At 39.8% G+C, this 12,496-nt stretch overlaps 1 protein-coding gene across 2 annotated transcripts in view; it reads right to left on the reverse strand.

Annotated features, from left to right (window-relative positions):
* Positions 1 to 12,496, reverse strand: part of CHST11 (carbohydrate sulfotransferase 11) — a 160,856-nt gene that overhangs the window by 87,613 nt on the left and 60,747 nt on the right. For both annotated transcript variants that reach the window (XM_032688985.1, XM_032688986.1), the window contains exon 2: positions 3,401 to 3,486. In XM_032688985.1, the coding sequence (XP_032544876.1) occupies positions 3,401 to 3,486 (86 nt within the window). The remainder of the gene's footprint in view (positions 1 to 3,400; positions 3,487 to 12,496) is intronic.

Raw genomic sequence — 12,496 nt, forward strand, 5'->3', positions numbered from 1 at the left:
ACAGCAAATGCACTTCCCCCATTCCGCTCCTTTACAAAAGAGCAAACCTGTTGTTCCTACTTTTACAATAATCACAAGGTCAGACACCCAACTCAGACATAAATACCTCATGGGCTTTGTCATGGACACTTTCTTGAGCCGTAATTCAAGTGCTATCTCCATCTGTTTGTCCTCTCTTACTCCATCAAACATGAACAATTATGATGAGTCCTCTGAAAACCTGAAAGCAATTCTAACATTCAGCTCCTACAAGCCACCAGACCACCCTTTCAGTCACCTTCAGATCACTGCTACATGTGAATTTCCTTAAGCCAAATCTTCCTGGGTGTTTTTGTTTGGTTTGTTGTTGTTTTTGTTTGGGGGGTTTTTTGTTTGGTTGGTTGGTTCGGTTTTGGTTTTTTTGCTTTTCCTTATCTTCTCTTCCTTCTTCCTTTCTCTTTCCTTCATACAATCATTCAGCAGGTCAAAAAGAAATTTAAGAGACAAATGATGGCATCTGCAAACAACTCAAACAACTCCATAGAAGGAAACAAAACAGGCCAGGATCAGAGAGGCTGTTATATATCAACACAGTAAATATTCACAGTCAAATTCTCAGCTGGTGTAAATCAACCTGTCTCCATCTGGTATTATAAGCCAGTGCAACTTGATGTTAAACACACAGCAGAAAAACTTTATTCATGTTAAACTACAGCATTTTAAATCTCAGGGAGTATTGACCCTACCTGACACCTATTTCAATCGATGGCCAAACTCTCATCTCCCTGGACAGGGAACAGCCCGGAGCACACTGTATGCTGGGCAGTATGAGCCCTTAATATCATCTCACATTTAAAGTTTCCTACCCTTAAAAAATCACAGCTACACCTAGCTTGTAGTAATACAAAACCATTTCTTCAGGGCATCTTTCAGTGGCCTATGTCTGGTGTTTGAATTTCACATATTACTTTGCACTATAAAGAGAGCTACAAATATCTGCTCGATCTGCTCTGCTGTTGTTCTGAGGGAGCAAAACTGAGTGCCAGGGAGTTTCTGTGATGGTACACAGCCATTAGCACCCAGGAGAGAAACACAGATTCACAGCACCAGGAGTCCAACAGGTTCTGATAGTCAAAGGTTAAATATCTAACTGGTGTTTTCACTGTCTAGATCACTAAGAGAGAGATTTTGGCCAAAAATGTCTTCATAGAATCAAAGAATGATTTGGGTTGGAAGGGACCTTAAAGATCATCTAGTTCCAAGTGCCATGAGCAAGGACACCCTCCACTAGACCAGGCTGCTCAAAGTCTCAACCTGGCCCTGCCATCTTGCACATTTATTACATATTGACTTCTGAGCTGACTTTACAAATGGCTGATTGTGACTGTTTCAGTAAGGAAAGATCAGAGATCTGATTTCCATCCCCCCACCCTTACAAGTCCTGGTGAATTCTTGAGGAACAAGCACCCTACTGCCAGAATACAGACCAATCTCTAATCTGCCACCCTAAAAAAGGTGAGACAGATATCTCTTTGGGCAAAATGGAAAAAGAAAGATGAACCATGTATTTGGTGAAATATTCTAGGGGTCATCTCCAGTCTGTTGTCTTGTCTGGCAGCCTCTACTCATTGCATTTTCTTGTCACTGTTTTCCTAGCTTGCATGCACTTGTTCATCTGCCACTGCCAGTCGCTTTAGTACTGAGTGCTGAGTGCAGCATGCAAAGCCCCTTCCAAAAAAACCAAACACCAATTAAGAACAGAGAAAGAAACAAAAATTAAAAGCTTGATAAAAAGAGATGTCAGCAGATGATGGAAACGCTTCTGCATAAAAAAAGTCATCTCCTTAGTTCAACATCAGCTACAAGAACTGCTGTGCTCCCTTGAACATCGACTTTCTGGCTGGCTCACAGGCAAGCCTGGAAAGGGATGTTAATGGTTTGCTTGGTCAGTGCACAAAGGAAGGAGAACCAGTGAAGGAGCTGCCAGCTGTGTTCCCTGCTTCAGGAAGCTCAAGAAATCTTTTCAGTTGTCCAAGCTTGCAAGGGCTCTGGGATTAAGGCCCTTCAGTGGATGGGGACGTTTCTTTCTTATGGTTTGGCCTTTAATGATGTTAAAGGGCAAGGAGGTTTTGACTGACACACAGTAGACCCCAGAGAGACTAATTACTCAGACAGTCTCTTTTCCCCTTCCCACTCTTCTTGAGCATCTGCAAAGACTTTAAATTTGACCTGCAAATGCTAATAATTTTCTTTTGTTGCACTAGATTGTTCCTCTTCAGGGCTTTTACATGTGCTTTCCATTTATGCAATGCTAACTCCCATAATGGTCAATAAAGGCCAGTATATTAGCATGACAAACTTATGTTCTCAGTCATGCCCAGAATTTGAATTGAATTAGAAAGTCAGCCTGTGTTCATAAAAACAACACTAATGAGCAAATGGAGCTTTACTGTGCTACATAACAGATATCACATATCTTTGGATTGCTGTCAATTCCTTATGTAAATACTCTAAATCCCTTAGAATTCATTTTTCACACTATATAGTGAGTCTCTTCATAATCAAATAGTATTTAAAACATTTACTGCCTTGTTAAATCTAACAAGTTAGATTTACTAGGATAGTCACTTGCCTTAATAGCCAATTTAGTAAAACTCAATGTATTCATTGATGGATAAATATATAATAGGGGGTTGTTAAACTTTAATAAATATGTTTAATAGTCAGCTGGCATTTTCTCTCAATGGCAGCACTTCCTCTTGGCTGCCAACAGGAAATGCTGCTCCTGAATGTGCCAATTCAGCCCACATGTAGGGAATAAATTGATCTAGAGGAGCAAACAGGAGCACGAATTTCAGGTAGCTTTCCTATGCTTGTCACAAGATGAGCAATAACTGAGGTTATTCTAAGCTCCCATCAAGACAGTCAGGTGTTGAATAGCACAGTGTAAGGAAGAGCATGAGCTACAGTGTTTGTCTAGACTCCTTACAAACAATGAACTAGAACAGGAAAAGCAGTTGGCTACCTAAAAGTCATTTAAATGATATTCACATATTATTATGCAACCTATAGTCTCACCACACTCCTTGTTTCATGTAGATCATGACACGTTCACTCCACCCTGCCACTCTGTGTCAATATGACACCTCAGCTTCTAGCTAAATCTTTTTAGGCTTTTGGGTACCTGAGAAAAAACTTTGGAGGAATCCACATCATTAGACGACTAAAAACTTTTAAAAATCAGGCCCTCAGCTCAAATTGTATAACTTTATGGCTCATCTCTGCAGTTCCCAGGATCAGCTCTCCATATTGAAAGCAGTTATTGCATGTAAATGAGAAAAAAGCAGACCAAAATATCTTCAGAAGAGACTGTATTTGTATGCTGGGCTGAGAAGCTTGATCATAGCCATGAGACACTCACCTGAGTTGGATTATATAGTTCCTGGAGTGGGCTTCTGGATCCTTTCCGACAGCAAATGTCCATCCCAAATGGATTTCTTCGCATTACTGCAGGGGGAAATTGAAATTAATACAGGTTAGCAACACTGGTTAGCAGTAATCAATTGCAATACCTACAGCAAGAAAAGATTTTCTGACAGATCATGGGATTCCAAACAGTGTTGTCCCTTAACTCCTAATTTTACTTTCCCTAGAAATTGTCCAAGAGCTAAATTCTTTATCTATTGTGGAAGTTAGTAAATATAAAAGCTCTCTTATAAACGCTGTTATGCAACAACTCCCAGCTTAGGTCCACAAAAATTCAAGCATAGGGACCAAAACAACACAGTTTTCAGCAGTGCTAGGTACCTGCTTCTCTGACCATCAAGGAGGAGTCAGATGGATTCCTGTAATCAGCATTTCTGAGAGGCACCGTTTGAGCCTCTCTCAGCCTCAGTACAGATGTACACAGGAACCTAATAATAAGACATTGATTTTAAAGCTTCTGGCCTAATTCTTCAGTTTCTCGTAGAACAGATACCCATCAGTACAAAACACACATACAGTCAATCATCGCTGCACTCCTCACCCCAAACTATTTTACTCTATATATTTCAACTGGAAATTTGACTGATCTGTGAGCCAAGATACACTCTGTTATCCCCACTGGAGACCAGCAGGTTTTCAAACCAAAGGCTTTGACAAAGGTCTGATCAAGGAGCATTTCGGATGACAAAACATTTTTCAGGAGAGATGTTGATCTGAGCCCCAGCAGGCACAGAGATCATCAGCTTCAAGTTAGGCCTCTGTGCTCATAAAACTCTGCATAGGAAGCCATTCGGCTCCAACCACCTCCTACACGCAGGAGGAAAACAAGAGCATGCCTGTGCTTCTAACCTCTTGTGGCCCACATGATGCTCTGCTAACACTTCAGCACCCAGCTTGCCCTGAGAACTACAGAAGGAGCATCAAGCTGTCAGACACCAGGCATTGCACCAAGGGGAGGTTTGTCTCATCAAGGTTTAATTACGACATAACAAAAAAAAAAAAAAAAAAAGAGGGAAAAAAGAGGTGTTCCTGCTGGGAGCATCATGTTAAGCAGAGTCACGCATGCTTTTACCACCTCTTGCCATGTTTTGTAAACAGAAACTATTGAAGTGTCTCAGAGCAATGAGCTGCACCACTTGCAGTTATGATGTAGTGGGCTTCAAGTCAAGTCGGAGAATACAACCCAGTCATGTTTTAATACTGAGGGCTAATATGTAATCATAATTGATATATCAAGTAGTATAAACCACAGAAAACTGCATACAGTCCAATCTGGAAACATAATTGATTCCTTCGCTCACTTCATATCTATTTTTCAAAAGAAGGTAATTATCTAAAAACATGCTGGGTTGCTTTTTCCCTAAGCAGACAGATTCCACGGGTCTTGTGGCAGGAGTTGGACATACATACTTAGCAAACAAACAGGCTAAATGTTTTTATTGTCTTCACAATTAGGATAGTAATGTTACTAGAGGCTATAATTTTAATTGACACATTTAAACACCTGATTAAATTCTGAGCATTGCAGACAAGTATTGCAATTCCTCCATTTTTGTGATAATGTGTCCTTTTAAAAGATAACTTAGAATGTGTTTTAAAAAGTTAAAACTTTAAAAATATTTCACAAGACTAATGTCAGCTTCCAAAGCCTGGAAGTGGTTCTAGGAAGAAAACACTGAAGTGAGGATGTGAGACATCCAGCAGCCATTCTAACTACAGAGCTCCTGTCCATCTCATCCCTGTCTGTCATCCCCCTCCATACTTTTCTACCAGGAATTGTGTCCAGAGGTGCTTTCAAAATCATTTTGTAGCCCCCTCCTCGTTAAAGTAATCCTTCCAAAATGAAGTCTTTCACTCAACAGCAGACCACACAGTTTCCATTTAAAACACCACTGTAGGGGGAAAGAGAAAGGGGAACATTTCAGTGTATCCAGACTGTGATTAACTAAGATCCTGCAACACTGATGCTTTGTTTCAAAATGAAGAAGAATAATAATTCTAGTGTGGCATTCTTTAATTTATTATTTATTATTTTCCTTTCCATTAAATATAGTAAACAGTAATGTGCGTAAATGTATCCCTTCCTGGTTCACTTAGCCAGCAGGTATGAACACAGAAACACTTTATATGCAGCAGTAACAGCAATAAAGATTAAATTATTTACACAACATGCAAGATTTGTTTCCATCAGACAACAATAAGAAAAGCAACTATTCCCCCAGCAAAAGCTAAATGCTAGTGTAGAGCCTTAGTCATGGAGGCGATTCAATCTATTTTATCAAACCCAATATTACATAATTGGTTTGGTTTTTTTCCATTAAGCCTTTAGAAGCAGACTGCAGGGTTAGCATAGCAACACAGCACTTGTTTCCCTGTTTACTGCTGTCAGGAACATCATGCCTTGATGCAGCTGTACACAGCACCTCTGCGCACACCTGGAAAATACTCGTGCCTGGAATTTAACAACAGCATCAAAATAAAGGTGCATAATCCCTTTTCCCCAGTAAAAATCCCACTTGCACTGTTTGTAGAGTTGTCCTTAGGTGAATAACTGTATGGAATGTTTTCATGTAGTTCAGCCTTGCTGGCATCTCTGAGGACAAACTCACCTGTCAGAGCTCCTGCAACCTGTTTTCTACCATCTTAGCTTCTCTGAGGCAGTGCTTTGTCACGCAAATGACACAACATTTTGGGCCTGAATTTCATCCATAGCAATCTGCAGTAAGAAAACTAACATGGATGGTAACTTCAGCTATACTAATTTTAACAATACTTTCACTAAGAATCCGTCACACTGTTGTGGTAGTGAAAATTTAAAAAATCAAGCCCTTTATCCTCATCAAATCTTCTTATTAGCATAGTAAATATCTAAATCTACATTTTATGGCTTGGGCTGATCTGCATACATAATTACAGTTAATTATAATCTAATGATAAGTATTGCATATGCACGGTTCCAAGAACTGATCAAAAGATCACATTCATGCACACTAATAGTGTGAAGCAGCTGACAAAGAATCTTAGAATTCTTGGGGTTGGAAAAGACTTTAAGATTAGCAGCATTAGATGCCTTTAATGATTCAAGACTAGTACTACTACTGTAAGTGCAGCAAAAACGTGAATCACCTGAACTTAGCCAGTGAGTAACTGGATGAACTGCTAGTTTGTTACTGAAATACAAGAGCTGCAAGAACATGACTGTTCTTCCATCCCTAGGAATTTCTCCAAAACGCAATCGTGGGCCATCTTGCTAAAATCTGTGGGATCACTAGTTATTAATCTAATAGGACGTTTGGAGAGGATGTTATCTAGACACCAAATTTCAATTTCTCAAAAGAGAAAGATAAATGTCCTTGCTTATAAACACAATAATCAGCTGTGTATATATGCACAGAGAGAAGGAAACTACATGTGTAGGCTTTAAATCATCTCAGAACAGAAGCACCGTGTATAACTTCCAGAAAATTCCATTTAGACCCACTAGTACCAAGAGCAGGAATTTGACCTGTGAATTACAGTGCACTGAACACAAGAACACAACACACCTCAGTCAAACCTTCTTCTAGTGTCTGTGCAGAAAAGGTTTTGCCACCAAACAGGGTATCCTTTGAACTTCCTGCCATGGAATGTGTTTACAAATATCTCCTCCCCAGGTCCTCCAGGTGCTAAGCCCGTGATGGCAGGGGTAGGGGTTACAAGTGACAGAGTAAATGCTCGTGACAAAGCACCTGCAAGATCTTGGCACCTACAATAGGACATGTCACCTCCAGGTTGCATCTAGCTTAGAATAATGGGCACAGGTGGGAAAGGGGGACATGCAGGAAGGCGTGGTACAAAGCCTTCATTTTTTAGCGTGACATTTCAGAAACCGACGATCATTAACATGTGAACCAAGCTTAAGTTGTCACCTCTACTCGGCAGAAAGCATTTATAATGCATCTGGTAACCTACAAAGACCCTGTCCCAGAACGGGAGACCTCCAGGGAAAATACCGAAAATAAGAAGCCACATCAATGCAATTTCTGCCTCTCCCTATGAGGAGTTGTAGAGAAACTGAGAGAGGGGACATTGTAGCACTTCTACTGGGAGATTACTGGCCTAAAAAGATATGTCAAACACTGGGACTACCTAGACAACAGTGAAAAGGAAGTGGGGGAGGTGGGGAATGGGAATCAAGATTTTTGGAGATTTAAAATCATAAAGGTCACCTTCTCACAAACCTGTGTGGGTTCAAGTCACAGAGGAGACTCTGCTGGAAGAAACACACAAACTAATTGCCACTTCTTCCACTGGACTTACAGAGACAAACAAGTGACATTTCAAATGTTGGGTGCATGCATTCAGCAGCCAGCTCTATCACTACCATCCTACAATCTTGTAAATGTCAGAGGCTCCAATTTCCAGGACTTCCATATAATAAAAGTTCCCCAACTGCTATCTAGCAACTGCTTCCCTACTTGGTCACATTTCATTTACATCGCTTGGACTATTCTAATTACTGGCACGATAACAAAAGCCGAATGTAAAAACTTTACTTCTGCTCGCTGCCTCTTAAATTAACAGTCTCAGATTACAAATATTTGAGAAAAGTTCTGAGGACATATTAATATTTAACTTTTCACTGCACTGGTCTAAAGTGAAAAGCTTAAAGCTTATATACATTATTCACTCCACCTATTGGAATACAAGTTATCTCACTGAGGAGGAAAAAGTATGCTTTGGCAGCAGTATGGTAAGACTCTGGTTGAAGATGGGATCCTGCTCTTGTTTTAAAGAAAAAGAGGTCAAATCTATTCCTTGTTTTGGTCTGTTTGCTCTTCTTTTTTGGTACAATTTCTGTATGAGAGGCTGAAAATAGACAGCATTCTGCTTGCTTCTTTTGGCTGAAGTACATTGCTTTCCAGCTAATCCACTGCTCTCCTGCTGTCCGACTGCCCCTAATTTCAGGACAGAGTTAATGCTTTCCAGGGAGCATCCTGATAGCAAAGAGCAGGTACATAACCTGGTAGCATTCTCCTTGAGATGTAAACAACTGGCTTAAGGCTGACCATTCACCTAAATCCCCTACCCAACCTAGACAGAAAAACCAGTGCCACTTGGCTGAGGCAACATAGCAACATCAAAACAGCTACTTAAATCTTTGGCATCTCTAGCCATATTTACATAAGCTACTGCCTTCAAACTTCCTGAATTTTTAAAGAAAAGCAGGGATAATTAATTATACCCATACTGAAGGTTTAGAGATTCTCTTCAGCTCAAGATTTTGAAATGGTTTTTCTTGCACACACTTCTGCTGACCCCAAAGCAGGACAGAAAATTACTTCTATTTGGTACACAGGATGAAGCATTGAAATGCACATTCAAACACTACACTAAACACAGAGACATCCATAGCTCAATCGTAAGCATACATCCATAAATGATATTATAAAACTACTGCTCTGGCAAGAATTATGCTTAGAGCAAACAGGTCACATCTGAATACAAACCAAGCGAGGCTCAATCCAACAATATTTTGCACATGCAACATTCTTTAAGCATCATAGCACTCAGGGCAAAGTTGAAGTAAGTAATCCGAGGAAGTAGCTCTTTCCCAGAGTTCGTCAGAGGTTTTGGACTGAATTTTTTTTTTGCAATTTCGAGCACCCTGTCTACAGACAGTTAGCTCAAATCATGCTGAACAAGCTTGTCATAAGTAACTAGCTTGTTCTGCTTCAGGAAAATGAGACTTCCATAATAATTTACAACAATCTGCTCTACAAGACTTCAGCCAAGTCCAAACCACAGGCAAAGCTGGAAACTCAGTGACAAAAAATTTCAAATGTCATTAAAATTCCTATGCTCCCTTCTACAGAGTAATCAGGACAAGGGCACCAAACGGTGTGAAGGGGTTAACTTTTAGTCAGCAATCAGGAGCATGAAGAGTGAATGCAAATGCTGTCACCCAGCACTGGCTCCAGAGCCTGAGTAAGGGGACTTTGAGATAGCTCTCCAGGCAATGATTTATGAACACTAATCCTTCAGCAGGGGTTCACAAAGATCGACGGATTGATAGCAACATCTTGTGACATGTGGGGCCTTGTGCTTTGCTGCATTCAGCTAAGGATTTTAGACTAAATTATTGGTCTTTCATCTGGAGACCACAGGTACAAGGATTTATGACTAAACTCTTGTCTGGCCTCTTTCGATTTCTTAAGGCAAAAGTGCAGCTTTCTTCACTGGAGCTTGGGAGATGTATTTTTAGAAAGTAAAAATCAGATTAGGTATTTTATATAAGCACGTCAAAGTCTTAAATGCAGAGAACGCGATAATTCTTATTCTCTACAGTAACAGAGAACCAGATTTTACCTTACACCAGACAGTAAGTACAAAAACAAGGCTTTCCTTAGCTTGAGAAACAAACAAAAAAATGGATAAAACAAAAGTGAAGGATGAAAAATAAAGAAGAGATCATACCTCACTGAAATGATTATGGCTGAGAAGGGTAGGAAAGCTGCAAGTTATAGGGTCAGGGATCAGAGTCCTCAGTTCACAGGTCAGAAAAGCAGAGGCAAAGACCTTAAAAACTTCCACAAATCACTCAGTTGCTACAGACTGAATTCATGCTAGGAAGTGAGATTTCTATTGTAAGATACTCATTTAAGCTGCTACAATTAACAGAGAGCCACAGCTGCAAAGATGGGTCACCCCATGCAGCTCTAGAGGTGGCTCCTCTCCTTTCCACTGACCAGCAACCCTAGATGGTTGAAGTTACATGAAATAAACCCTGGCACAGTAAAGAAATGAATCTCAACATTTGTTTCGTAGCTCTAATCACTAATTACAAAGGTTGTAATTGCCCTCCAAAGAATAGGGAGATATTTAATTCCTTTTTGCTTTAGACAGATTTCCAGAAATAAATTTGTATTTTATCCTATTTGTTCTCAGATTAGCATGGGGATGGATTTAATTGGGCACAGTGGGGAAGTTAATATCCTTGGGTGAAATTATACAGAGACTTAGATCCTTGGCCACCCTACGCACATTGCATGTGGCATAAATTAGCACAACATCTTTTCTGTTAATGAACAATGAGAAACTTTTTTCCAGTAATTTTTTTAAAATGTTAATCCATACGGCATTTCTTTAGAAGTCTCGAGAAATTATCCACAAAGTCAAGAGACTTTTCCATAGGCTTTACTTCTCCCACGAGGAGAGCTCTATTTTGTTTATCTCTGGAACACACAGGCTGCTTTTAATGTAGCATGTTTTTGTGGGTGCAAACTATAAACCATGTTAGATTTAGTCAGAACTTTTCTGATAAAACCTTGTTTTCTCCTGCATGAAATGCAGATTTGGGGGCACCACAATATTTCACAGGTCCATTCTGAACGGATCACTGACCACCTCAGCTGTCTGCTCACTCTGTTGATGTCCAGGTTTATGCCATCCATTAGCAAAGCCAGATGTCCCAAAATATTGATCAAAATGGTCTATTTCTCTTTTCCCCCAAACTACTTCTAAGTCTTCGTAAATAAATAAACAAAACTTTTACCATTCACATCAACTTAAGAACTTCTTTGTTTTCTTTTTTCCCATCTCAAATGCAACACTCTACAAAGGAAGTTAGACACTTAGGAATTGTGATTTTAACTATATGTATTCCACAAACAAACATGCATTATGATTTTGCATGAAGGGACACTGTGGATCCAGTATATCAAATGCAAGAAGAACTTTGTGGACATTCTACGTTTTCCTACTTTTCCACTACAAGTTAGCCATGTGTTTTGCAAAATGAGATTGCAATAATCTGAGAAGGTTGGAAAATTTCTAGGGAAGCTTACAGGCTTCTAAGCACGCCTCCCTCCAATTTCTAGACACACAGTGTAGCAACATCAGCAGGCACATCTGCTGCTGGGTTGTCTTTACAGCAAAGAGCTGAATGCTCTACTCTGTTCTTCTTATCAGCCTAGTTTTCAAGGTTGTAGATAGTTGGCTATATCCCATCTCTCTGATGTAAGTTCAAACGAAAACTGTGTAAATGTAGGTCCAGGGGAAAAAAAGCTACATTTGCATTGTCCTAAAAGTATAAGAAGCTGAATTTCTTTTTCAGTATTTCCCACTACTTCCATCACACTGTTCGTACCAGTCTACTTAACAAAAATGATTTATGAGCTTACAAAAAAAAAAAGAGGGAGTGAGAGAAAAACCTTTAAAGGAGGAAGGTTTCTTTAGAAAGTTGTAATTTTAAAAGCATTTATCTTGAATCACAGTCAAAATGAAAACGATGGCTGCTGCAGCTGCAGTCTATTTAAGTTACTGTTTCTTTGCTCTTCTTCAACAGATGTGCATTGAAGATGAAACACAAAATCATATTTGCAATGGATCTACTGAAACGCACAGCAAGTCTTCTCACAGGCCAAGCAGAATAGAAAATAGAGCTGCAGCAGTCATTTTAACCTGGAGCAATGAAAGGCTTAAATTTTTGGTCTCTGAACTTGAGGCAGAAGCAGTCCACACACACATATGCACACCTGACCTGACACAAACAGAAATCAAGGGACTCAGGTCATTTTTGTCCTAGTGACATGTCCAGATGGACCAAGATTTACCACCTCTGAAGCAGTGCCCCTGGTATTTTTAGTGCAATCACATCCTCCTGATACTTTACTGTGATTTATGAACAACAATTTTCTTTACAAGAATTTGATAAGCGGAAAAGAAAGTATGAAATCCTGCAGTAATCGCTTCCAGAGCAGTCATTCATTATGGCAAAGAGGATTACGACTGCAGCTTGTTGGATAAGCAGATGAGCTCTTACAAATTAAGGATGCTACTTCCTTAGCAATGTGAAGGCCAAATACTGATATTGAAAGGAAAAAAGCATCACAGACAGTACAGGCCTGATTCTGCGATTTGCAAGCTGTCCGGACTAATAATTAATACACAGCTGGGCTTACTGTCTTATTCCACGAGTTTATTCTGTTTAATACTTCTAAACTCCAAGTAATCCCAAAGCACAGAGACACAATCGGCTTCTTTGCAAGAT

Source organism: Chiroxiphia lanceolata, chromosome 5 (genome assembly GCF_009829145.1).
Source record: "Chiroxiphia lanceolata isolate bChiLan1 chromosome 5, bChiLan1.pri, whole genome shotgun sequence".
Classification (NCBI taxonomy): Eukaryota; Metazoa; Chordata; class Aves; order Passeriformes; family Pipridae; genus Chiroxiphia; species Chiroxiphia lanceolata.